This window comes from Candoia aspera, chromosome 3 (assembly GCF_035149785.1).
Source record: "Candoia aspera isolate rCanAsp1 chromosome 3, rCanAsp1.hap2, whole genome shotgun sequence".
In the NCBI taxonomy this organism is placed as follows: domain Eukaryota; kingdom Metazoa; phylum Chordata; class Lepidosauria; order Squamata; family Boidae; genus Candoia; species Candoia aspera.
Window position 1 is genome coordinate 208,513,449 of NC_086155.1, and position 27,071 is coordinate 208,540,519.

Sequence of the window (27,071 nt, forward strand, 5' to 3'; positions counted from 1 at the left end):
GGTGTCTGCTTCTCTTGCCAATGCAGGGAGCTCATGGGGGTTGAATTCTTTTGGGGACTGTGGTGTGGATGCCACCAGGCCCACATCCTTGTTCAGTGAAGCTGTCAGTCTTCCACTGTGGTCCAGGCACCTCATCCTAACTGCTTTTTAAAAATATGCTTTTTAAAATAGATAAAAGCCTGCCAGCCGCAAGGCAGCATGCCAGCCGCTTACTAGTTGGTCTTTGTGCTGCAACCCCCCTTGGCAGAACTTCCTGGGGAGAAGAAGGTCTTGGAACTGCCCTGCCCACGCTTTGAGAGACAAGCCCCCTGCTCCTGCACCCCCCATGACCCCCACCATGTTCCAGTGCCAAAAGATAGCCTGCTCCTAATTTAGGCCGCACCCTCCTGCCCCCTTCCATGTGGCAGGTCAGCAGAGTGTGGTCCCCCAGGCCTTGGATGTTGCTGACCATTGCCGTTTGTCTCCTCACAGCCACCGTCACCCGCCTGTTCTTCCCACCAGCTCCCTCTCAGCCCCAGAGCAAGGCAAGACTGGCTGTGCAACCCGGGCATCAGGCCGACCCACTGGCTCTTGGGCCAAAGCGCATGCACGGGGTGAGAGTGCAAGTGGCCTCCTGCCCCAAGTCCCAAGTCAGTTCCACTCCGGGCTGCAGCGAAAGGCATCCTGAATCGTCTCCTCCTTCCCTCCCTGGAATCACCACCACCTCCTTCCTCAAGAGCTGATTGAGTCCTGGGTGGGTCCAGGTCCCCACCCCAGCCGCAAACCGGTACGTTCCTGGAATGCACAAGGGGGTCCCTCCAGCACTCGTCTCGCTCCACAAACAGACCAGTCTGTCATTTCTTTACAAATTCTTACCATTTTATACATATCAAAAACAAAAGACCAACAGGGCAGGTGGATGCTGCAACTTGGGGAGAAAAGGGGGACATTGAGCTGCTTCCTTTACCCCAAAGAGGGGACACCCTAGAAATGGGCGGTGACACGGTCGATCTCCAGGAGATCTTCTAGGATCTATAGGGGGAAAGAAGAGATGGGGCTGTGAAGAACCCGGGAAAGGCAAAGACCAGGCCGAGAGGGGAGCTGAGCTGGTGAACGCTGAAGACACCCCTCGGGAAGTGAGTGGACAACGAGCAGAGGGTGGGCTCCACCCAACCACGTGGCCTCCCCTGGGCCTGCCCGCCCCACTCACAATGTCTGGCGTGGTGCCGATTTTCTTAGCCAGCTCACTGCGCTCCATGGTGCTCAGGTAGAGGTAGCGGTTCAGCAGCTCCCCGTCCAGGATGTTGCGGACGGCGTTCTGCAGGATGCGCCGGTCCACATGCAGCATCCTACAGGGAGGACGCGAGGCGGCTCAAGGAAACGAAGCCGCTGGGGACCGAGCCCGCCCCGCCCCACTCGCCCTGCCCCTCCGGCCCGAGAGTACCTGAAGGCTCGGGGATTGAGGCCCGCGTGGTGCGGCAGCATGGTGGTCAGCGCATTCTGCAACATGAGGAGCCGCCGGTAGGTCTTCTCCTGCATGGGCAGCAGCAGCCCGATCCCTCCGTCCAGAGTGGCTGGAGAAGGAAGACCACACCTGTCCAGGCTCAAGCCGGTGTCCTGCCCCGCCAGAGCGAGCTCTGCCCCTCTATACGCAAACCAGTACACATGGGCTAACCTAGAAACCTGTTACACGAAACTTGCTCTGCGGGCAAAATGCTGAGCTGCCACTCCCGAAGGTGCAGGGCTCCTCAGCTGCTCCGTTGTGCCAGAGAGGCTGCCTGGGCCCCCAGCAACCCCCCCCCCCGCTCACCAAACCAGGTGATGTGCTTGTTCTCCCAGGCGTTGGTCTTCTTGGCGGGCCCTTCCATGGCCCCCCGACAAGGCGTCCTCCAGAAGGCGTTGACGTGGGCGCCCACGTGGAAGTCTGCTCGGCGGAGGAGCCGCATTCCGCCAAAGCTCTCCTTCGCTGCAGAGGAAGCGCAAGGCCCCGCGGGACCGCTGGGACATGGGCACCAGCAGCAGCCCCAAGCTGCTCCCCAAATGCCCCCCGGTCCCCGCTGGCAGGAGGCTTCAGCATCCTCCCGCAAGCCGCTGCCCTGGCATCTCATTTAGGGATCCCGGGACTAGTGGAGATCCTCGGGGACAGGGAAAGGGAGCGGGATCGATCCAAATCTCTCCAGAGCAAGAACAGACCTCGGCCATCTCCCCCCCCCCCATGGCTGCGCAGCTGCCCAGAGCTGCTGGGAGTCAGGCGGCATCTACGTTTGGTAAGCAATGAAAGCACTCCTTGGCTTGTCCTCACCTTCAGGCAGGTACATGTAGACCAGGAGGTTCCGGTCTCTGTCGGACACTGCAAAAGAGAGCCACAGAGTCAGGCGATGTTCCCTGGCTGGCCAAGCCACAGGCTCCTGGCTGCCCTTGGGGCAAGAGAGGAGGGGGTGCGGGGCTCGGGTCCAGAGGGAAGTGGCCCCTTTGCCCCTCTCCAACACGAGAAGTGGTCTAGCGTCTCTTGCTGGACTGGACAGAGGATTTCAGCAGCCCCTTTGGCCGGAAGAGCTTACAGGGGAAAACCGGCAGTCACATAATGGAAATCAGGCTCACTGCGGAATTCGGACAGCGGGAAACGGCTTGCTTGCAATCCCGTGATTCTCGCTGCGGAGTTTTTAAACTCCACTCGAAAGGTGGTCTTCTGAATGGATTAGCATGGGCAGCACTTTGGGCCCAAAGTGGAAAAGGCATCTTGGAGCAGGGAGGGCGGGCATGCTGCCCCCGCCTGGGCCCCTTTAAAGAAGGGGCTTCTTTTCCGGGGCCTGCACAGTAACTGCGTGGTCCCAGAAAGACAGGCGCTTTGAACTGCAGAGGCACCCACGGCATGTCCACACTTCTACCAAAATGCCTAGGCAGGGGGTTAGGCCAGAAGACCTCCAAGGTCCTCCAACCTTGGGCTGCATGGTCTGTTGTTCCCTCTCAGTGCCTCCATCACTCCAGGGAGTATCTTCCTGGGATCGAGTGCAGGAAGGAGCAGAGCTGCTTCAAGGAGAGGCGCCAGCAGATGTTGCTTGTGCACGATCCCTGCTCTAAAGCCCCTTCCTCACTCACGGCCCCCCAATAGCCCCTGCCCAGCACTGTGGTGCAGACAAAGCCTGCTGGGGCGAACCCCAATGCAAGGGCCTAGGCTGCCTGGCCGTTCCCGAGGCCCGCTCTGGGACGCACCGAGGAACCCCAGCTGGGCGTTGTCCACCATGAAGTCCACGCTGTAGACCTCCAGGGGCTTGGCATCCTGTGGGCAAGAGAGAGAAAGGGGGCGGTCAGCAGAGGCACAGGGCTGGGGGGGGAAACAGCCTCTGCACCGTGCTCAGGAGCCCCACCCGGCTGACGAGAGAGAGCGTCTTGCTCTCCTCCTGGTAGCGCAGCAGCGAGATGCTCTTCATGACGTCAGCAGCCAGGATGAAGTTCTTCACGCTGATCATCTGGTGGATGTAGAGCTGCGTGTCAATGAAGGCCATGCCCGTCAGATCATTGTCCTTCAGGCTCCACAGGAAAATCTGCAGCACGGAACAAGCAGGCGGGTGGGCAGGGAAACCTGGGCATGCAGGGGACACGCAGGACCTGCCTCTCTAGAGTTCGCCCACCCTCTTCCCCCCACACCCTCCTCTCACGCCAAGGAAATTACCAGTACCCCCGCCCCAGTCCTCGGCCACCAGAGCCAGTTTTTCCCGTGAGAGCAAACCCTTCCCTTCTCCCAGGCGCCTGCACTTGGCTACCTGCGCTGGCCCCAGCGGAATCTCCAGCACCCCACTCACCCAGTGCCTGCAGAATTCCTTCCCCTTGGCTGGGCTCACCAAGCCTGGGTTCGCCACACAGCCACAGATCAGTTCCTCTCCGGTCCGGCTGCCCCCGGTGCCTTGGGGTGAACCAACCACCAGCCTCCCCACAGGCACCGTGTAACCCTGGCTCCCAAAGTCCTGGCCCTGAGCTAGAGGCACCCGGGAGGCATGCCGCACGGCTTCTGGCAGACTCTGGCCCCCGGGCTGCTCACCTTCTGGCCAATGGCTGACACCAGGTAGCCGTTGCAGTGGCAGAGGGCCGTGACGGGCCCCTTCTGCTCCTTCTCGTACAGCACTTTGAATTTGTTCTTGGTGAGCGGCTGCCCCGGTTCAGGAACAACTTCAATGATGTCCATGATCAAGATCTGCACAAAGAAGCTCAGGGAGGAGAAGGAAGAGGCCAGACCGACTCTCTCTTCCACTGCTGAATGGAAGCCCGGTCTTTGAAAGCCTGGCACAGCCTTTCTGTGCGTGCGTGCGTGCGTGAATCACTGTAGTGCAGTGTTTCTCAACCATGGACACTTTAAGAGGTGTGGACTTCAACTCCCAGAATTCCCCAGCCAGCAATTCTGGGAGTTGAAGTCCACACCTCTTAAAGTGGCCAAGGTTGAAAAACCCTGGTCTAGCAGATCCTGCCCTGAGTAGGGGATGGACTGGATGACATGTAAGGTCCCTTCCAACTCTACGGCTCCACAATTCACTTGCCTAACATCTGGAGTGTGGGACACACCACTGGGAATTTGGAGCAGGGGCCCGAATTTTGTGGGGAACAGCTTCTCAGGCCAGCGAGGAGGCAACTCACCCGGCCCCTGCACGTCACTTCTTCGCCCTGCATGAGGCAAGTCCCAATGGCAATGTAGCCCTTCAAGCCGGAGACCGTTTCCTCGCTCTTCAGAGACACCGTCTTCATGCAAGTCACGTGTTCCCATTCCTCCAAGTCAATCCTGCAGAGCCAACGAGTGGAAGATGGTGTAGGGAAGCCTGATTTGCATCTGCTTCTCCAAAGCTGGCGTGCTCAGCTGCCCTCCTCTCTGTGGGTCCCTCCTCTTGGCCTGCCAGTCTCAGATGATGAACCCAGCTCACTCTGGGCTTCTGGAGAGAATCTGGACTGCCCGTAAGTCATGGCCCAGGACTCTGAAGAAGCTGAACCAGTGGACTATCAGCCTCAGGAGACTCCAAGCCAGGAGCCACTGGCTGAGTCTGAGGCTGATCAGACACGGGCACCATCGGAACCGCCGGAGCAGTCACATGACGACGTACAACCTCCAAGCCCTTGGACAGGAGAGGAGAGCGGAGAGCAGAGCAAAGATGCTCAGTGAGGCTCCTCTCCAAGCAAAGGAGAAACTCTCTTGATTGGAGAGAGCTGGCTGCAGCCTGATTTATGAGGCAGCCCTGACCCAGGTTTCTCTGTTGGAAATGGCAGTCTGATCTCCTGCTCTGGCTGTCATTCCTGCTTGTGAGACTCTGACCTTGGGCTGGCTCTCAAACCTGACCTGGCTCTCTGGACTTTGGACTGGATTTTGGCTACTCTTCTGCATGCTCCTGTTGAAAGCAACCCCCCCAGGCAAGGTTTCTTTCCGAGCGCCTTTGTTGATTCATGTGTCTTGCCTTGTCTGCTGTTATTTGCTCAGCCTTGAGTAAATGGACTGAATTTAGATCCTGCCACTTGGGATTTTATTCTTATTCTTATATCTATTTATTGATTGTTATTTATATTTTTATATATTGTATTTATTTCATATTTACTGTTTTAATTGACTACCTTTGCTGTAAACCGCCCAGAGTCCCTCTGGTGGGAGGAGATGGGCGGTGACAAATTTGACTGACTGACTGACTGACTGACTGACTGACTGACTGACTGACTGACAGACAGACAGACAGACAGACAGATCGCTTCCCTCACTTAGCAACTGTGTGTGAGTGAGAGATCTGAAACAGGACACCGCAGGATGGGGCCACTGGACCAGATGGCGTAGCAGCCTCATCCACCTTCAGAGCTCTGCCACCACACTGCCTCCCTCCCCATGAAACCCTCCCTTGCTGTAATCCAAGGATCCTGGTCCCCTCCTCTCACCTGGTGTTAGGGATCGTCTCCCAGCTGACTGGGGAGATCAGCTGAATAGAAAAGGCTTCCTGCAGTGGGTGCATGTAGCGATCGTCTGCAGAACAGAAGAAAGGACTGCCGGCTATTGGCCCAATGCAAGAGGGAAGCGGGGGGAGATGGAGCTCCAGAGAAGGCACCCTCCCTCGGACACAGAAGATGCTGTGCAAAACCCCTGCAGCACCGTCATTTAAAAGGATACAGGTATTGCACAACACAGCCCAACCCGATCAATGAAGATTCCGGTTTGCTGTGTGAACCCGCTAACACAATCAGTACTGGGGCAAAAGAAGGGCAGCTTTCACCCCAAACGACTCCCCTGCTGGCCTGGTCGGCTGTGTTGCCCAAACCCAGAAGCCCAATCAGCAGTGGGGCTGGGTCCAAGCGGTGCCACCTTAGTCCTCCAGGCAAAAAAGCTGTAGTGGTAGAGTGGCTAAGAACAATCCTCCATCGTGCAAAGCTTGCTCCCATAGAGCCTGCCTCCCAAAGCCCAGCCGCGGCTGCCCGCCTGCTGATGCAACAGTGCCAGGACTGCAAGGCGACTGGATTGGAGGAAGGGGCAGGGAGTTGGCACTTCCCCAAAGATCAGCCTGTACCTGGCAAGTCGGGTCGTTCCTGCCAAATCCAGCAGGAAGGAGGAAACCGTGACTGGAGTAAGAATGTTGCCTCGTGAGAACCACCAGAAAACCACCTGTGTTGAAATCCACCTGTTCTCTCTGCCCCTGCCCCCTGCCCCATAACTACGCAGCTCAGGGTCCTTTTCCAAGGGCAGCCCAGCAGACCCCCCCCCTCACCACAATGCCTCAGGCAGGACCAGAAGGGGACTGCTCGAGGGGGCACCATCAGCTCAGGCAAAGCTCCTGCGAGAAAGGCCTCTGTGCCGAGGGGGCCGCGCATCGGCCACCGGCACACCCACCTCTCTCAATCGTCTCAAACTCCTTCTCCTCTCCCGTCATGCGGGGGATGCGGGTGCAGGTGTTGTTGATGCTGGTGGCCACGGCGTACACCTATCCGGAAGAGGGCATTCATTCAGGCAGCAGGGCAGAGACGGGGAGCTCTCCCACGCACACGGACCTCCCGCAGAACGATCCTTCCTGGCAACCGGAAGGAGGTCTGGGACCTCCAACCCGGTGCCACTCCGTTTCCAAGTCAATCCGGCATCACGCCCAGCAACCAGTCCTACCTTGGACTCCACATGGTAGGCGACGTAGTGCACGGTGCAGCGCAGCGGAATCTTCCGGACAGGCCAAGGTGCATCGTAAGAGAGATAGGCGGGCAAGACGCTGATGCGCAGCTCCCCCTGCGTGGCAGAACCCAGTCAAAACCTCCCTCTTCCAGGTTCTGGGTTGGCACCAAGGAACTCAAGAAGGGCAGGTCTTCCAACCAGGGGGGTCCTCCCCGCTCTAACCCGGGTCTGGCTCACCTGCCGATTGAAGTAGAGGAAGCCCTTGGGGCAGTTGACGTTGTGGAAGGGGGCAAAGGACTCGATGGGGCCGTCTATGGTCATGGGGTGCAAGCGCAGGGCCCCCCGAGAGGTCACCAGCAGCCAGTGTGGGGAGGGCCCACAGATGAACACCTGAGAAGAACCACAGATGCTTCTTGTACAAGGAAGCCCCGGAACGCCCCAGGCCTCCAGGCTGGCTTCCTCTACCTGGTTCGGATTAGAACCCCACCCCTGGGCCTCTGTGCAGAAAGGTCCCACCAGCCCCTGCCCTTTGGGGTCCCCCACAGCGGCTCTTCCACCCACCATCTCCGCCAGGAGGCCCCCAACGCTCTGGCCTCGGTTGCTCCTCAGGGCCGCACAGGGGCCCCTCCTGGCCAGCTCCTCCGGCCCCCTTGAATGCCTCACTCACCCCCGAGTAGCCGTAGATATCTTCAAAGTAGCGGAAGCGAGCGACCCGCCCCCGGGGAGCCCCCGCTTCCTCGCCCCCTGCGCTCTCGGACTTCTTTTTGGACGGCCGGGACTTCTTTTCCCGGAAGTTAATGTTGTGGGGAACCTGGTTGGGAGAGGCCGGGTGAGCAAAGGCAGCAGGTGTGAAGGAAAGTCGGGTGGGAGGGCAGTCTGCAAAGGAGGCTGCAGCGCCTCAAGACAAGCGGAAAGGTGTGGTTACCTGCTGCCCCTCCGATCTGCTCTTTCCCTGGTAACACAATACCTTGGACCAGTGTTTCTCAACCTCGGCCGCTTTAAGATGGGTGGACTTCGACTCCCAGAATTCCCCAGCCAGCTGGCTGGGGAATTCTGGGAGTCGAAGTCCACCCATCTTAAAGCGGCCGAGGTTGAGAAACACTCCCTTAGACCCAAAGGAATTGGATTATTCCACTCTGTCTCTCGCCAACAGCGTCACAGGTGGGCAGGTTACCTTTTTGAACCGCACTTTGAGGTTGGTCTGGCCCAGCTGAGAGTCATGGTTAAAGGCCTCGTAGATTAGCAGCTCTTGATCCACGTGGACCTGGCAACAGGATGTGGAAATCAGCTGACGGCCGCTCCATCCTAGAGGCTCCCAGTGCCCAAATCTGGGCTGGAGGCTGGGGTGACCGAACAGCACTAACCCGAAGCCCCCCCGCCTCCGTTCCCCAAGGGCTGAGGGGGTGGCGGAGAAGGAGGCCAGCCCCAGGAGGAGGCCCAACCGCTCTGGGATCCTTCCGCGCTGCTGCTCTGCAAGGCCGGCCTTTCTAAACACCCTCGCATATCACCAACGGCAGAGCTTGGGTGAGTTTTAAATACCAGCCAACACGCCAAGATTTGTCAGGGGCTTCCCAAGCAAAAAAAAAATTAATTTCAAAGTGTGATCAGAACTGACTGTGACCCAGTTGCTTCTCTCATCGGCTCTTTCCCTGGAAACACAGCACCTCTGGCGTGGAGGGAGGATACTACGAGGCTGGCTGGGGAATTCTGGGAGCTGAAGTCCACCCATCTTAAAGCGGCTGAAGTTGGGGAACCCTGATCTAGGGAGCTTCCGGTGATTCTTTCAAGACGGTTCTGGGGCGAAAAGACTTGCGGGGCGGGGGTAGTTCCACACTGTGGTGAACACTGCAGATGCCCAGATGAAGGGAAACACACTTGAGATTTGCAGGATTGGTGTCAGCCCTACAAGGAACAGACACCACGTAGACCTAAAACTACTCTTATTAAGACTGGCTGCAGTAACAGAACCTCGCGAGGCCCAATGCGATTCCCCTCCTCCCTCTTTTATGTTCATGTGAATTAGGAGGGCGCCTGTCTGAGATGTAACCCCCCCTTGTCTGGGTTCCTGCAGTGTTGCTCTACTCGTTGCCTCTCTCTGTCCAGGCCGTCCTCTCTGCTGGCTGCACACGCTCCTTTGGAAACACCACCGCTTCATGGAAGCGGCTGGTGGTGCGCTGCGCTGTGCCTAACTTCAGTTTTGGCTTCTATGGGAGAACTGAAACCTCAGTCAGTCCTGACTGTTGCTGGGATCCCTCAGCGCAGGTAACCCAGAGACGCTCACCAAGAGGTACGGCCGGCTTTGCCGATTTCCCAGCGCCACCAGCAGGACCTCCTTGACCAGCGGCATCTCGGTCTGGCGGATGACTTCCTCCTTCTTGGCCTCTCCCTGGCTGGCAGGCTGCCCGAAGGAGCTGTCCACCAGGACCCGCTGCCCCATGGGGAAGTTCTTCACCAGAAAGACCAGGCGCCAGTCGGGCAACTGGTAGATCTGTTGGGGAAAAGTCGGTGCTAGGAGCAGCAGCAGCAGCAGAGACGCGGAGCCGCCCCTCCTGGCACGAGATCCAGGCCTACCTCCATGGCGCCGTTCTCCCGGACCAGCACGCACCAGTGGGTCGGGTCGGCCTTGTACTGGTGGGAGTCCCTATCAGCCGAGGGCAGGCTGCAGCGCCGGGGCTCCTCCTTGGTGGGGCTGAAGAGAGAGCTGGAGTCCCCGTACAGCATCTCCTCCTCGTCGTCCACCGTGTTGCTGCGTGAGGTGGAAGAGAAGGAGCAGAGGGAGCTCGTTCCGGGGGGCCCGTGGCAAATCGGACCCCTGCCCCCTCTGCTAAGAGACCACGGAGATCCACTCACACTGGTATCTCCGGTCGCCAGGCCTTCACGTCTCTTGGTTCCCCTGAAGGAGCAGCAGGTGTGCTCCTGGCTTGCACTAGGCCTCCACTGGAGAGGGCTGAATAAGGACGCCGGAGAGGCCAGGGGAGGGGCTTTTCCTGCTGCTTTAAGAGATCTGGAATCCCCCTGGGCCCCCTCCTCCCGGAAGAGCCCCTCTGTGCGCCCTGCCCCACCTGATGTCCTGGATGGGAGTCTCCGTCTCAGACTGGCTCCTCAGGGAAAGCTCGTCGCGGGAGCTGGACGAATGGCTCTCGGTGGTGAACATCCCGCTCACATCCCGGTACACGCACAGGGCGATCACCCTCGATTGCTGGGGAGAGAGACGGGGAAGGGCTGGGACGCCACAGCCAGGACTGCACACCCCAAGCAGGAAACCTGGATTGGGGAAGACCCCAGCAGAGACTTTCCTCCTCCTCCCCTACTTTGTAAAACACCAACTTGTTCCCAGCTGGGCCGCATCTGCCAGTGCGCCGGCACCCTGTCGGATGTGCAATCTGAACAGTCGTTGCCACTGAGCACTCCCACTACCAACCTCCCAAAGGCAAGTCACCTCAGATCTAACCACGCTGCACGTTCTCCGCGCTTAAGCATCCAAATCTGAAGCCTAAAGAAGAAACCGGGCAAAGGCGACTGAACTTACCTTGCTCCTGCCAGCCAGCAGGGACCCAGAGAGGTGCCCCAGAGCCCAGGTGCTCTTAAGCGTGCCCAAGCCTATCCCTCACAGGGGCCAGAAGCTGCTGCTTCAGCGGCTTCTTTTCAGCGATCTTGGGATTATTAGGGTTAGCATTCACAAGACCGAACGCTCCTTTCCTAGAGGCCGGAATGGCTTCCAGGCGCGCTCAGAGCCTCACTCACGTGGTGCAGCTGCGGCTTCTGTAAGGTGAGGCGGTGCGTCCGGCCCCCGTAGGTGTCGCTCTTCAGCACAAACATGGTCACCTGCCCCTCAGAGCTCATGATCACCACATAGGGATCAGCCACGGCGCAGTGCACAATGGGCGAGCCGAGGTCCACGGGGATGAAGTGCAGCTGGTTCACTGGGGAAAGAGGCACGGACGGCTAAGAATTTCATGGACCTGCGATGCTTCAGCCCCGAGAAGGACAAGGCGCACTCCTAACTGTCCAACTCGTGCCAACCTTGTGCTGCTGTCCAAATTAGGGCACGGACCTGTCTCCCCCATTTCCCCTCCCCTCCTCCACTGCCGAGTTGTTGAACTTCCAAAATGGGACAACGGGAAAGGCGAGCCAGGGAGCGTTTCTGCACTCACCTCCTTCCAGCAGGCGGATCCCTAGAGGGGACACTTGGACGATGTAGCGGTTCTCGCCAATGTTGCCGGAGTACACGGTGGGGCCCTGAGTGGCAAAGCCGCTGGTGTCCAGCTCCATGATTTCCTGGCCAGTCTGCAAGATCTGAGGGACCCAAAGCCAAGGCGGGAGAGAGGGATCAGCATAAAACTGGGGGCAAATATTCCTGGTTGCATACCAGATCAGCAAGCAGCAATTGTCATTGCAGGAAAAGGGGCGTGGCCAGCGACTCTTGCAGGCGCAGCTTCTCCACAAAAGCACACCGCTGACCACGGGTCATCTCACACGCTCCCGGCTCTGTTCGCCCTTTGTGCCGACGTCCCCAAGCCACCCCTCACAGCCCAGGATGGACCCTAACCCGCCGAGCTGAGCCCCAGAACCACAGATGAGCACCCACCATGGTGGAGTCTTCGCGGCTCAGAATGAGGAACCCGTGTCGCTTCCCGTCATCTGCCGGCTCCGGTGGGGAGGGTTCCTTCTCGGCACTTTCGTCCTGAGTATCTTCCTCCTGCTAGGAAGGGAGGCTGACATGGAGGATGCTGTCAGGGCACAGACCCCACCCACAATCCACCAGGAGCCCCATTCAGTCACGGTCTGTGGTGAGAACCTGCCCAGGTCACTGCACAGCAAGACCCCACGAAGAAAGAGGAAGGGCTCCGACCTTTGTACCAGGCAGAGGCCGCTGAGGACAGAGGGGGCAAAATTTGCAGGGGAGGCGATATTAGCGAGAATCAGAGTACCAAACCGCCTTCAAACCTGCTTCAGGGATCTCTGGAGGCTTCCTGGGTGTGAACAGGATGCTAGCCCAGCCCAACAGAACTCTGCCCTTTTTCTGACCAGCCAGGCAGCCAGAGAGAGGTAAAATGCCTCTTTGCCCACCCTCTCCCATCCCCCAGGGTTCCGCAACAGATGGCAGGAGCGCTGGGCTGAGAATATTCTCTCTCTGTGGCTTGGGGGATGCAGCTGCCTACAGCCCAAATGGGTCCAGCCCAGGTCCTGCCCTGGAAACCTGCAAATGGCAAGGGGTACCACTTGGGTCTGCCTCCTCAGCTGGCACTGGGAAGGAGTGCCATCAGCTGCAGAAGACGCCGGCTTCATCCCCCTCTGTAAACCCCCCAGGACAAAGGCTGGACGTACGGTGGCCTCCTCAGTCTTCCGGGGTGAGATCACTGTCCACATGTCATAGCAGCCTGGGAGTTCAAAGGTTGTGACCACCTGGGGACGGATGCTTTTCTGGAAAGAAGGGGGAGACATTGGGACCCAGCACCTCCATTTTCCAGAACGTAACATTCACAAATGCTTCTGCCCAGGAGCGAGACTTCCTAAATTTTGTTTCAAGACATTTATTGTGTTAAGGAATTAATTCTGGCTTGAGAAGCCACAAAAGGTGGAAGGAGCTCTAGAGGTCCTGGAAGTCCCCTCACTTGTAACTAGGAATCCAATTAAATCCCCTCTTTGAATTCACCGCCTGGAAGTTTAAACCAAGCAACCCTCAGAGCAGATTCCTTTAAAACGTAACAAAATTAAGTGAGGCTGTGAAAAAGCTCAACTTAAGGGCAATACAAGACTTGGGTAGGGGAGGCATCTCCAGTTCCATGGGGGTCTATGCACCACAATCTTGGATAAGATGTGCCCCCTACTCTTGAGGTGTCCAGTTAGTTTCCACACGTCTTCAGCACCCCTTCCTTATGGATCACTCTTTCTTCTTCAAATGCTTCTAAAGCTCTCTTAAATTTCAAATGCAGGGAATGAATGAACAAAGAGCTAAACAACAGCTTTTCCGAATTTACTCTGTGCACAAAAACGGACTTTTTGGCGTGGAATGTCGAAAGCTTTCAGGCCCTGAGCAAGAATACGAAGCCAAGGCTCATCAGGGGAAAGCTACTGCAGGGTCACCCCCTTTGGTGGTCACCCCCACCCTTCAGAGTCTACAGGCTGCTCCGGCGTTCCCTGGGGCGGCCCCCCACGGCGCTGCGCCTGGCTCCCCTCCCTGGCACAGGGCTGCACGGCCCACCCAGCTGTGCGACTCCCCACCTGTAAGACTGATAGGGCACCGTTCTTGCCATAGCCTGAGCACACCACGATTTCCAGATCTGGTTCAGGACTGTTCTGGAACTGGAAAGGGAGAGAGAGAGGAAGAGGGAGCCAGAGTTAGCAGGTTGCCTGCCTTGTAGGTTTTGCACTGCAGAACTCCCTCGTTTCCTCAAGAACTGCTCTGTGATTTTCTTAAGGAAATGTTCTTAATCCCCCGCCACCCCCGGGGGCCTTTTCTTCAGGCGCCAGATGGTGCCCCACCCCCCACCCCCAAAGGAAGCCAATTGGTGGCATCCGTGGGAGGCCCAGGGGAGGAGAGAAACTGAGCACGCACCTCCTCGGAGAGAAAGGCAGGCTCCCCCATGGCAGCGTTGGCACAGGGGCCAATGTTCAGGATGCTGTCACAGACCTTTTGGAAGAGGGGAGAGAAGCATCAGATCACCTGCAAACTTCTGATTAACCAAGGAAAGAGGTGGGTGCCTGCCACTGTCTCCGTCTTGGGAAAGTGAGATGGGACACCCCCCGCACCTCTCACGATAGAGAAACTCTAGCACAGGGAAGGAAGAAGGGCCTCCAGGAGCCAAACCAGTTACAGCTAGTCCTCACAGGATGCTGCGATGGTCAGAAACTGGGCCAGTTGCCAACTGCCCGGATTGCAATCATGTGACTGCGAGGATGCTGTGACGGCCGGAACTTTGAGGACCGGTTGTAAGTACCACTCATTCAGCACTGTCACAAGTTTGAATGATCACTGAACAAGTGGTTGTTAACTAAGGACTGCCTGTACTGCTATGATTATTAGACAGGTTTATATCCTGCCTGTTGGCAATGGTTGCATTAAGTGGTATCAGACAAACGCAGCAGTCCAGTTAGAATAACAACACCCAAGGAGCCCTGGTCCCAGGAAGGAACCAGAGAACCCTACTCAAAGCTACTAGAAGCTCGAAAGAGCAACACAGCCTTCCGTGCCGGGAGGGAGCCTCTTTTGGGGGGTGCTTTGCGGGGGGGGGCCTGCAACGGAAGGCCCCTGTCTGTCTCCAATGCCGCTCCAATTTTGGGGAGGCTCGTGGAGCGCCTGGGTGGCCCTCTGGGGCCACAAGGGCCTCCCTCCTGGGAAAACCAAGGCGGACACACCTCGAAAGAGTAGGTGGCCAGCTGTGTCCCGGACTGGGCCTCGCTGCCATACACCTCAATCTCGTCCACTTCGTCCTGAGGAGCCGACTTCCCTCCTGCGCAAGACAGATCGGGAGACGTGGAGCAACAGCTGCGTCCTGCTGCCCGGCCTCCCGGCCCTTCCGCTCTTCTTTCCCAGCACTTCCTCCTCATTCGTTGCTCCTGCCTGCTTCCCACCAAACCGGGGATGGAAGCAGCTCCGGGGTCATGCGAAAGGGTGCCGCGGACCTTCTGGCCAGGCGGCTCTCGGCAGGCAGGGCAGAGCGTCCTCACAAGCCTGCCAGCTATCGGTACGGGCGAGGCTGATCAAGGATGCCCCCCCACCACCCTCTGTTGAATTCCCCCGGAATCAGAAGACCCCCTGGAGGTGGGGGGGAGGGAAGGACAAGCTGCCCCCACCAGAATACCGACCACGGAAGCAGAAGCCGTAGAGCTCTGGTGCCATAAAGGCTCATTTGCAAAAAGCACCCAGGGTGGGACTCCCATTGCCCAAGACCCACCAGAGCGCCACTGCCCTCCTCAGCCCCCCTGCTGCAAAGCGGGACACCCACCGGCCCAGTTGGCGGGCTGCTCCAGGCGCTTCTTCTTCGTGGGAGGCTCCTCCTGTGAACCAAAGGGAGCCACATGCTGGCAAGCGGTGCAAGTGGTCCCCAGGTGCCCTCCTTCCGCTGCCCTTGGCAGCCCACGGGCCGCCCCACCAAGGAATGCTCCCAGCATGGGAGCCCCCTCGGCTCCTCTGTAAACGGGGCTCCAACAGGGCTATTCGTGGCAGGAGGTGGCAAAAAGGACACCCCACCATCCAGCCAAACCCAGGCACTGCCCCCCTTCCCTCCACCTTCCCAGATCCCTCGGCACCAATGTTTTCTGGGGCACTGATCAGTTCCGGGGATACTGCTAAGCCACCACACTGGAGCTTATACAGGTAGTCCTCACTTAGCAACCACAACAGGGACCAGCAACTCTGCTGCTAAGCAGAAAGTCATGGGACCACGACAAACTTACGATGTCACTTCCCATTCAGTCATTAAGCAAATCACTGCAGTCATTAAGCTAAGCACCACATGACCACGACTTGCAATATTACTGCCAGCTTCTCCATTAATTCTGCTTGCTGCAAGCCGGTTACGAAGCACCTGAATGGCAGTCACGTGACCATGGCATGCTGCAATGGTCCTGAATGTGAGCACTGGTTGCAAAGTTGTTGTTTTTTAAAACACCGTCGTAACTTCAGTTGCTGAACGAGGCAGTCGGTAAGTGAGGACTACCTGTACTGCACTGAAGAGGGCAGCCTTGAAATGTAGGGCTCAGCACTTTCTGTGGAGGAGGATGGAAAGGTCCCAACCGAACTCACCTTCTCCATGGAGTCCTTTGCGATGCTCGTGGGGGCCTCCTGGAGCTTTTCGGTGTATTTCAGGAGAAGGGAGTTGCCAAGACGAGAGCCCAGGAAAAGGTAACCAGGTTCCAAGGTAATCATCTAAGATCCAAAAGCAGGGAGGAGGAAGAATGTTAGACTAAGCTGGAACGGAGAAATGAGAGACAAGACCACAAGGAGCCATCCAGCTAACCATCAGGCGCCAGCCTTGTGAAAATAAAATGGCTCAGATGCCACAGCTGCTTATCTAGTGGCCCATCAATCCGATCAGTCAATCACCATCCTATCCTGGCCTGTCACTGCCTGGCTGAATGGCACTTACACACGTGGTGAGGACACTGGCTGCCGCCTTGTCAAAATGGAAGGAGCGGACACTTCGCATGCCATCCGTGATGAGGGTCAGCACGTAGCTGGGAAAAGAAGTGGAAATGGGTGATGGGAGCCGCTGGTTCACAAGCAGAACCAATGGCATCTGGACCAGCGGCCTCCAAAGAGCTTCTGCTCCATCACCAGGCTACATAGTGTGGAGGGCAGAAATATAGCCAGGACCGGCATTGGTGTGTGTGAAGCAGGAGACTCCTGGAGAGCAGGAGACCCAACGGCTGATGTCCCAGTCATGCTAGTGGATGGAGAAGACCAACTTCTCCCTCTTCGGGGGTTGACTAATGGCCCTGGTACACTCCGGCAGAAGAGTTAAGCTGCCTAAACAGGGGATGGGCAGGAAGTGGCTCAGCAGAGTCTGCAAAAGAGAAGGTTCCACTTCAACCTTCGCCCATGCCACCAACCACCACTGGGTGGTTCAGAGAAGAGTCGTCGCTTCACTGGAGTGCCTGGTGGAGGGGGCTGCCCTGAACGGCAGCAAAATCAGATTTCTGCGAGGAGTCAAATAATCCCTCTGGTATTTAAAGTCTTCTTTACTCCTCAGGCCTCCATCTCTCTGACATCCTCAAGTTTTTGTCTTTCCCGGATGAAGCGATTCCTGCTTTATCTACTTCTCTGCACTGAGACTGGGGGTCAGTTTCCCAAAGCTCTGGACTGCAAAGTCAGAATCAGCTGTTCCCTTCTTCTGGCCGAGAGGGAGCTCCCCCACCCCACCCCACCCCACCCCCAGCTCTATTCAGGGGACAGCCGTCTTGCAGAGGCTCCCAAAAGCAGCCCCCAACTCCAAGGGAGAGCAGCAAGAGCCCTCCAGCTGAAACACACGTCCCAGGCCCAGCGCTAACCCTCCGCCTGGCCAACCTCTGGCTGGGCTACTGCGTCTGGCCCCAGGAGGACAAGCCCAAGCCTTACATCTCCCCTCCTTTCAGCGAGATCACCATCTTGTCGTAGGAGATGAAGGTCGCCTGGGCACAGTCCAGAGTGATTTTCACTCCTTCTTGGACCCCTGCAAGAGATTGGGTGGGGTGGGGGAGAAGGGATTATGAACAGTGCAGCAGTAGCTGCTCCCTTTGGCACACATAACCAGTCAGGCTATATCCTCAGTTTGGCAGCAAAGGCTTAGTTTCCTGGCTCTGGCAGAAGAACCCGGAAGCCTCAGCTTCCCATATGGGTATGTGCAAACGGTGTGTGCCAGTGTGTGCATCTGCTTGCACTGCCACATATGCACAGAACTCTTAAAAGCACGTTGACCCCTGGTTCCAAAGAAGTGTGGAATAACGCCACGGTGCTCTCTGTATCCCCAAAGGTTTCTTGCAAGTCAAATTACTTGCAAACCTCAGCAGAAGGCAGCAGGGCGTGACATCCAAACTTGGCAGGCAGCACCCTCTCTAAGCAGGGAGGGAAAACAAGAGGGCAGGAAAAGGGGCCGAATGGAAACGGCTCCTCAACTTGATCTGGAAAGGATGGATGCCGTGTTCCCAAAGATTTCCAGCTCCAGAGCTATCCAGGAGCGCCCACCAACAGTCGGACCAGGAGGAAAGGCAGAGAGACGTACTCAGTGGGAAGACGGTGGTGCCGTTGGTGAGGCTGTTGAGGGACACGCCGTACGGCGGCACACTCTGGTTCAGGTAGAGCAAAGAGTTCACCGCAAAGATCACAACGCCTCCTGGAGAGGGGAGAGGGAGGCAGAGGACGGGTAGAGGACAACGGCTATCTCCTTACCCATCCCGCAGTTCCAGCAACATCCACGGTTCGCCTTCAAACTTCTGTTCCTCCCCACAAAGCTGCTTGCAATTTCCAGCCACTGTCCAGCTCCCCCTTCCCCAGCAAATGCAACGCCTGGAATTTCCAGCCAGGAGGCACTGCAGTCCCAGCACATCTGGAGAGAGGCTGCTGGAGACCCACGCAGACGCCAGCCTCCACACCAGCCTTTCCACCCAAAGCCGGGAAGGGCCACGCCCCTCACCAATGGGCTTGGGCACTGCCAGGGCCTGGGTGCAGTCGAAGGGCAGGTTGCTGAGGGACCAGATGACTGGATGGACCTTCTGCATGATGTTGAGGGAGATGGCCACGATGCTGCAAGTGTCCTGGCGCACAGCCACCCGCCTGCAGAAAACAAGACAGGGACAACTTCACGCTCCCATCCTATGAAAAGGAGGAAGAATGTTCACAAGTCTAAACAGGGTGAGGGGAGAGAACGAGGAGCGGCCGTTGGCAGTTCCAGATCTAAAGGAAAAAGGGGCTGGCGCATCGCCTGCTTATTTTGCAGAGAGGGAACACTTTGCGATGCTCAAAAGTTCTCTTTCAATCAACGAAGCCTGGCTTTGAAATTCAGACTCGGCTCCAGAACTGAGCCCCTTCTCCAATTAATTCAGGTAAGAGATGGCATGTTGTAATTAAAGCCATCCACAACTGAAAGAGCGACGGACAGTCACGAAACGTACAACACACAATAGAATGAGAGCGTTTTGCATTCATGGAAAAGGTGGAAACAGAAGTTCCGGCGACTCTCCCCGGAGTGTCAGGCCATGTACACTAACACGGAGGCACCTTTTAACCCTGCAGCCTTCAACGGACTCTCCGCCCCTTGCTGCACGGGCCCACGGCTGGCCTTTGCTCAAGGGCCAAGAGCCTGGCCGTCGCAGAATCAAGAGCAGCCGGGGGAAGGCGGTGGAACGCACCCCGGCCAGGTCTGGTTGGGCTCGAAGAGGATCAGCAAAGTGGGCTCATAGTAGCCATACAGGAACTGCATGTCAATTATGTTGAGCAGCTTCTCGTCCAGCTCCCGCACATCAATGATGTAGCTGGGCAGGAAACTAGACTTCTGCCTGCAAAGAGAGAGCATGGGCTAATGAGCTGGAGGGGCCCAGAGACACCCTGGGGAGAAAACTGGGTGTACTCCCCGAGGCAGGCCACAGACAGGCACCCAGACTCAGTCTTAAGTGCCCCAAGGCAGCCTCCCTCCAGCCCCCGTGTTCAAGATGCACCGGGCCCCAACGCCCATAATTTTCCAAACAGGATGGAAAAGCTGAGCGAAAGGAGTAAGCAAACTGGTGGCCGGACAGGTCTAACGATGTATTGATTTACTGTAAATAAACTTATTTATTTATTAATTAAATAAACTCTTAAATAAATAAATACTCTACAGTCCTTAGCAGCCACAATAGCTAGATGGCCCTAAACTCTGCCCAGAGAAGTGGAGCGGTAGAGTCTGATGCAAACTAGTTCTAGCTGCTGCTGCCGCCTCTGCCTTTTCTTTTCTCGTGCCTCCGGTTTCCTGGTGTTGCCTCTTACTTACTCGGTTTCTGCACTCTGCATCACACTGCTTATCCCCAAAGGGAACAGCATGGTGGGCACTTATGTTACGGTACTACCACCTTGCTATTTCTGGCACTATTACAATTTTATGCTCAATTAGATTTTACATGGAGTAAATCTTAAGAAGGAGATTCAGTTCCCTAGGAAAAAGCATTTCCTTTTGCCTCGGCCTCGTATTTGCCGTTGTAAAAACCTCATCTTTCCAAGCCTTTGACAACCTAGGACGCTGGCTCTCTCAGCAGGCCTTACCCCTCACCCACGACTCCTTCGTGCTCATCGGTCAGGGTGTCTCTGCGGAAGGGCAGTACCACAAGCCGCGTGCCATAGATGAGCATCACAGCACAGCGCCCGTCGGGATCCACCCGCACTTTGGGGATATGGACGTTCTGCACAAAGCCATCCTGGGAAGAAACAGAGCGAGTGGTGAATCCTGGGCAGCACAGGACAGATGCAAAAAGGCAGCTTTTGCCCCTCTGGACCGGCTCTTACGTTACATCCCGATACATGGAAACTAACTGCACCTGGCCAGAGCGCAGAGTTGCAACAGATCCAGGAAATAAGCAGCTTTGCTTCTGTCTGCTGGAGCAGGTACAGATGCCACCCTAAACCCTTGCTAATGGTGCTCTGCACCACAGTTTTTGAAGCAAACTAATCAGGGGCCTCTTCTGCTTTGGTCACTGGCATTCACGTGACCTCTAATGGTGCATGCCTTGAATGCCAGGAATTACAGAGAGAAGCTGGGCGGGGAGGAAGAAGGACCACTCAGATCAGGAGGAGTCCAGCAACTCCTTTTCTAACTAATTTTATTAAAAAGCATAAGCCAACGCAGTTCTCCTCCACGCTGAATCACCAAGGCCCATCTTGATCTAGCATTTTGTTTCTCAGAATGGTCAACTGGGTGACCCCAGGATGCTTGCAAGCAGGAGATGGAGACGTGCCCCTCTCCAGCCACCGTCCCCCCTTGTAACAGGGACGTGGAGGCATGCAGCACCCGACCCCAATCTAACTGGCCGCCTTTGACAGACTTTCCTCTGCAAACCTATCCAATCCCCTTTGAAAGCCATCTAAGTTAGTAGCCGCTGTGGCCTCTGATGGGAATGAATTCCACGGCTAGTCACACACTGGACAAAAAAGTGTTTTCGGGGCTTCATTGAACACCTCCAGTCTAGACTTTTAAGGAAGAGAGAAACACACCTCCCTATCCACTTTCTCCATGCCACACATAATTTTATACATCTCAATTGTGTTTCCCCTCCATTACCTTTATTCCAAGTTAAAGAATCCCCACAGTTTTAGCCTTTTTCTCAGAGGGAAGAGGTTCAAGCCCCCGATCATTTTGGCTGCCCTCTTTTGCCCTTTTCCCAGCACAGGTGTTAATGTGTGGCATCCAGCACAGTGCACAGCAATCCAGTGGACTTACCGTAGGCTTTCCATCACAAAACCAGCATGCTAAATATAACAGCGTTACAGCTGTTGTTTCCTGTCGGCTCCACAGTCATTGAATCTCACACCAAATTCCCTCCCCGCTGGTTCTAAGGCACGGGCGTTTTGGGCATCTAGAAACGTTGCCTCTTTGCCACGGGCCGTGCACGAAGGTACCCAGGCTACGCAAGGTTAACGTAAGCCTTCCATTACTCTCCTTCTTCCTCTGCCGGCCTCTCTGATTTCTTCCACTACCTCAAGATCAACCTCAGCATTTTGATCTGATGGGCTACACCACACCCTTCAATCTGCTTCCCTCTGCAGAGATTCCATGGAGCAAGCTGGTCTTCCAAAGTGTTCTGTAGGGCAGATTTTACACCCTTCTTGATAAAAAGAGTGTAGATTCCCCCTCCTTTCCAGCATTCTCATCAGAAACGACAACATCCTGCTGCTGCTGCTGCTGCTGCTGCCACCAAGTTTCTGCTATACCCATTCTTTGGATGTCCTCATTTGCCACCAGGTATTCGAATTCTGGGCTCAGAGACTTCTAGCATCTGCCTGAAAGCGCTTACACCTACAATCTTCCTCTTCAAATGCCGCTGATGTGAGTTTTTTCCCTACCGAGCTTCATATCCCTCCATTAAACCACTTCCAACATGGGTCCCTTCCCTTCTAGCGATTTCTGAAGCAGCTGAATCTTTGACAGAACTGGCTAGTGCCCAGCGCCTGCAGCTGCCCCAACTGGGTCAAGTCAGAGCAGCTGTGGTCTGGCAGTTGGCTCCCTTCTGGGTCAGGTGGCTCCATCTGTCTCTCTTGTACAGGTTCAGCTTCTTCCCCCAAGTCCCCTGGGGCCTAACCAGTCTAAGCCCCTTCATTCTAGGAGGCTGAGTGGAAATTCCTCCCACAGAGATTTTGGACAGTAAATGATAAGCCTTCAGACACATGCGTACCCTCAGCTCCGGCTCCTCAAAGTAATGAAGGGAAAGTGTTTTCAGATCGTGGGTGCCAGGATCGTACTCAACCACTGAGAGCTGCGAGACAGGAGAAAGGGAATTAAAGACAGAGGGCAGAGTCCCGTTTGTCTTTTGCTCCAGTGAGAAACTATACGCAGAGGGACTGTCACTTAAAACCATTACCACTTCCTCACTTTTCCTAGACCTTCACTTTCAGCGATTTCTCAGTCTGGATGGAAAAAAAAGAATGGAGTGATGCAAATTGATCAGTTTGCTGCTTACTACGAACTTAGAGCGTACGGTTTTACGACTGACGTGTTTCATTTTACACACAGTTTTTGCAGGACAGGCTTCTGTCACACGGACTTCAGTGAGCAAAGGATGACTTCTGTTACACCATCACGAGCTTGCCACTGTCCTATGCCAGCCGCCCAACGTATTAAATGGGGCAGAGCAGATCCTGCCTCAAGTGACTAAACAAGTCTCCAGACCGGTGTTTTACTAAATTATTTTTCAGGCAGGCCAGACCTTTCCAATGCAGTTTTAAGGGAGCCAAATGGCACCCATACCTAAACAATGTCACACTGCTGCACATTTACTGCTCTCCCCTCCCAGAACGTAAACCCTGTTTAGCTATTGTAGAAGTACAGAGCGGCTTGGGAAGCCGGCTGAAAAGCGGCTCAGGTTTCCTTCGACGTAAGAACTTCAAGAGTCCCACAATTAATTTCTGCCAGGCAAAACCACCCTCAGGAGCCAATCAGGGACGGGGTGGCCAGAGACCCCTCAGAAGACTCTGGCCCACGGGTCATCCCTTCCGAGCAGGAGCTGCCGCTCCCTGGGGCCGCCCCGCCCCTCTCCCACACGCAGAGCCTCCGCCCGGCCGGCGTCGTTCTGCTTCCCCAGCCCTGCCCCAACTGACCTTTGCGTCCTTGAAGCTGAGCAGAAGCGCATCTCTCTTGGCTCCCGCAAGCTGCACGCTGGCCATGGACATGACGTTGCCAAAGAACGAGAAGGCAGCCACCAGCTCCAATTTCTCCCTGTGGCCTTTGCCTTCTGTGCAAGGCAACAAATTAGAGCCCAGCACAGCCAAGCAGCAGCCCCAGGTGCAAACCCAAAGTTTGGCGCGACTCCTTCGCCACAAGCCCCCCGTCATCCGGTTACCATCAGCACGAAACAAGCTTTCGTGAACTCTCGGCCTGCATCTCCCCATTCAAACTCAATCCATGGACACTGCTGAGGTTCTTCCCAGGGCAAAACACCCCGAGGACAGGGCAGGTCCTGGCCTAGCCCTCTGGTGCTCGGTCCCTACGCCTCTTTCTCTCCATACAGTCGACAACAGCACTGAGACCGGGCGGGGTGTGTGTGTTAAGGCTCTGCCCGCTTCTCCCCTCTAGCTGGCTATCCCGACTTGCCTGCTCCGATGGACTCTGGCTCCCCAAGGCTTCTGTGCCCCCCTCTTCTTAACAGGCAATGCCAGGCAGCTGCACCAGAGACTAAGGGGCTTGCAGACCCTGAAGTGGGATGGAGTTTGCTTTCCCCTGTGAGGGTTTACTGGGGGCCAGAAACTACTGGCTGCTCCAGGAGCGGATTAGCCTCCTGGCAGTTCCTCAGTGGCTTCAGCAGGAGGCAATCCATGAAAACGGCCTCAGGAGCAGCCAAGTGCCTATGACCCCCACAGAGTTGCTGGCAGGCCCAAAGCAAACTTCTTGTGGGATGAGCTTCTGCCAAGCTGTGCAGGCAAAATCTGGGGATGAGCAGAGTCTGGGGAGCAAATGTCCCCCCTCCCCACTTCTTCCCCCCACCACTTTCCCAGGAGCTCTCCCCCTGCAGCCCAGGCCTCCCTCCCCACTCACCTGTGTTCCTGTCATTTTTTGTGGAGCTCTAGAAGAGAAGGGGAGCATCATCAGCCCTGCAGACCCGCAACCACAGCCACACCATCCCCCTGGCTTTCCTCCCCTCCCCTCCCCTCCCCAGCCCAGCCCCAGCCACACCTGGCTATTTACAGGTTAGGAGGAGAGCTGGAGGTGGGAGACCTCACTGTGCAGGTAGTCCTCGCTTACCAACACTTGTTCAGCAACCATTCAAACTTAGGAAGGCACTGAAAATAGAGACCAGTCCTCAAACTTGTTGCAGTGGCCCGGCAGCCACATGATTGCGATTCGGGTGCTTGGCAATTGGTACGTGTTTACAACAGTCAGGGTCCCATGGTCACGTGACCACCATTTGCAATCTTCACAGCTGGCTTCCGACAAGCAAAGTCAATGGGGAAGCCGGCAGGAAGTTGCAAGTCACAGTCATATGTTGTCTCCCATAACAATCCACGGCAATTCGCTTAACGACTGCAACTGGAACTGACATCATAAGTCGGCACAGTCATGTGATATATGCTTAACAACTGTGCTGCTTAGCAACAGAGTTAGCAGTCCCAATTGTGGTCAGTAAGTGAGGACTACCTGCAAAGACCAAGGCTTCCTTGGCACACAAGCATCCTGGCGCTTCTCCACCCTGGGTCATACCCCAGCGCTCAACCCCAACTCCCAGCTTGGGCTGCTTCAGTTCCGGGTTTACTATTTCTGAGCTCTGCCCATGCTGTTCTTCCTAAAAGGTGTTAATGTGATGGGGATACACGGATGCAATGATTCCTCCTTGATTCCTCGATCAACCCCCATTAACCCCCATAACCAGGGGATTTGTAGTACCTCGGAGTCATGGTTGAGCCTGTAAACGTACAGCTGCGAGGTTCCTGCCACCACCAAGTTGCGCTCGGCATTGGAGAAGAAGTTGCAGTACATGGAGAATTCCAGCCCGGTGGGAGGGTGGGCTTGCTTGTATACAGCATACATCTTGGCCCCCTCCCTGCAGAAAAGAACAGCTTGAGGGGGAAGCTACAAAGAAACAGAGCCCCCTGCACCTGGAAAAGTCTCGGTCAGGGGAATCCTGGTGACAGTGACTCTTGCCCTGATCACTATTGCCTGGCTGGACTACTGCAATTTGCTCTCTATGGGGCTGCCTTTAAGACCGCTTGGAAATGGCACTCGATGCAAAATGCGGCAGCCTGGTAGGGTTCCAGGGACAATTCAAGTGCTGGTTTTGGCCTATAAAGCCCAACGTTGTTTGGAGGTTGGCTATCTGCAGGACTAGCTCATGCACCAAAATGGGCCCACCCAATAAAAGCATTTCAGGAAAAGCTTTCAGGACAGCACCTTGCAGATTGTCTAGGTCGGCGTTACTCAACCTTGGCAACTTGAAGAGGTGTGGGGAATTCTGGGAGTTGAAGTCCACACTTCTTCAAGTTGCCAAGGTTGAGAAACACTGGTCTGGGTGCTCCAGTCCAAGATAAGTTTAACTATTTGTTATGACTGTACTTATTATTATTACAGCATTACATTATTGTCTTATGGATGTTTTCTTTTCCTGAGTTACATGATTGTTAAATTAAAAAAACGTAACTAAATAAACCAGTGTTCCTCTGCCCTCCAGGACAGTACCCTGATCAGAAAGGAACGATCGAAAGACAGAAAAATGAGGCCAGGGGCTTTCCCTAAACAAGCAACTTCAGGCTGGGTTCACACCTGCTTAGCTAGGTTACTGAATTAACGCCTTTGGGGGGTTCACAGAAGGCACTAAATCAAAATAACCGCAGGGTTTCGAGGGGCACAAGACGAGAAGCCACCAAAGCCGCCTGAGCGTGGGATGTTCACGGGTTCACGCATTCGCACGGGCCAGGGCTGGGCTGGGCACGCGAGGCTTTCCCCTTTCGGCTCAGCACGATGGGTCTTCCTTTGCAAAATAGGGATTAGGGAAGGAAATTCCGCAGGTGGGGCAGGGAGGATTGTTCGCACGTGCTAATCCGCGGATACTTAAACCGGGGTTCAGCTGGGTCTGCCCAAGAACCTTGTCCAGGATGAACCGCTGGCTGGATCCCCTCAGGACTCAAAGCTGCCACCTCTTTTGAGCCGAGGAACCCCGAGGCGCCTTCTTTGCAGAACACCCACGAGAGCGTCCCAGACCATGTACAGAGTGCGTTTTCTTGCCACCCAGTACCAAGTCCCGGGAGAAACACGCCTCCGAGGTGAAAAGGAGAGAGCTCTGCCAGCCCGGGCTCGACGGAGCCCCCTGCCCTCAAAAACCACTGGGCGCCGCGCTTACCTCCAAGCCCCTCACCGGCCGGAGCAGCGGGAAGGCGCTCCGGGCGGAAACCGCGACCGCCGGAACCCTCGGCGCAACGGCGGTGATGGGGGGCACCGAGACGAGAGGCTAGAGCGGTCGGAAGAGGCGCGGCCAAGAGCCGCAGGGGAGAGAGGGCGGCAGGACCAGAGAGGGCGGAGATGAGGCGGCCCCGGATGCCTCTGTTCCCTCCGTCTGATTGGGCAGCAAGGAAAGGAGAGCCGTCCAATGGCAATGCCTGATTGCCGCGGTGTAGGACTTCAACTCCCATAACCCCTTGCCACGACATTCGGAAGGAAGGCGGGGCGGCGCCAGGTGGGGAGGCCGGTTGGAGTCTACTCCGCGCGAGGAGCCGCGTTGGGGCTGCACCTGCCCCGCCCCGCCCCTGCCGCTGCGGAGGGCGCTCGACGCAGAAAGGGCCTGCTTTTCATTTTCAAGCGTATTCTGGCGAAGGGGTGACTGTCGCTTTCCGAAGTACTTCTGAGCATGTGCAGAGTGTCTTTGCTTTAGTAAAGGTAAAGGTTTCCCTTGACATGAAGTCCAGTCGTGTCCGACCCTAGGGGGCGGTGCTCATCTCCGTTTCAAAGCCGAAGAGCCGGCGTTTGTCCGTAGACACTTCCGTGGTCATGTGGCCGGCATGACTAAATGGAACGCCGTTACCTGCCCGCCGAAGCTGTACCTATTAATCTACTCGCATTTGCATGTTTTCGAACTGCTAGGTTCAAAGGCTGGAGTTAAAATCACTGGAAGAAACATTAACAATCTCAGATATGCAGATGATACCACTTTGATGGCTGAAAGCGAAGAGGAACTGAGGAGCCTTATGATGACGGTGAAAGAAGAAAGTGCAAAAGCTGCACTTTCATGCAGCTAAACCTCAAAAAAACCAAGATTATGGCAACCAGCTTGATTGATAACTGGCAAATAGAGGGAGAAAATGTAGAAGCAGTGAAAGACTTTGTATTCCTAG

At 56.0% G+C, this 27,071-nt stretch overlaps 1 protein-coding gene across 3 annotated transcripts; it reads right to left on the bottom strand.

Annotated features, from left to right (window-relative positions):
- Window positions 1-833: 833 nt before the first annotated feature.
- Window positions 834-26,191, bottom strand: CPSF1 (cleavage and polyadenylation specific factor 1). 3 transcript variants are annotated; one of them, XM_063299764.1, is made up of 38 exons: window positions 26,084-26,191; window positions 24,634-24,790; window positions 23,788-23,815; window positions 22,854-22,984; window positions 21,932-22,012; window positions 19,809-19,960; window positions 18,923-19,069; window positions 18,208-18,347; window positions 17,797-17,907; window positions 17,154-17,247; window positions 16,186-16,273; window positions 15,843-15,965; window positions 15,043-15,094; window positions 14,453-14,547; window positions 13,653-13,727; window positions 13,319-13,399; window positions 12,422-12,517; window positions 11,682-11,795; window positions 11,248-11,389; window positions 10,838-11,016; window positions 10,156-10,292; window positions 9,665-9,839; window positions 9,375-9,581; window positions 8,268-8,357; window positions 7,761-7,904; window positions 7,331-7,483; window positions 7,091-7,207; window positions 6,824-6,914; window positions 5,881-5,965; window positions 4,609-4,750; window positions 4,019-4,171; window positions 3,348-3,524; window positions 3,193-3,259; window positions 2,282-2,329; window positions 1,790-1,945; window positions 1,424-1,553; window positions 1,190-1,328; window positions 834-1,011 (listed from the first exon to the last, which is right to left on the bottom strand). In XM_063299764.1, the coding sequence occupies exons 2-38, from the start codon at window positions 24,775-24,777 to the stop codon at window positions 964-966; spliced, it is 4,332 nt and encodes a 1,443-aa protein (XP_063155834.1). In that variant the 5' UTR covers window positions 24,778-24,790; window positions 26,084-26,191; the 3' UTR covers window positions 834-963. The 3 variants fall into 3 exon arrangements, with proteins under 3 accessions (XP_063155834.1, XP_063155833.1, XP_063155831.1); XM_063299763.1 differs by having other exon boundaries at window positions 11,682-11,792; window positions 22,854-22,987; XM_063299761.1 differs by having other exon boundaries at window positions 22,854-22,987.
- Between the last annotated feature and the right edge of the window lie 880 nt (window positions 26,192-27,071).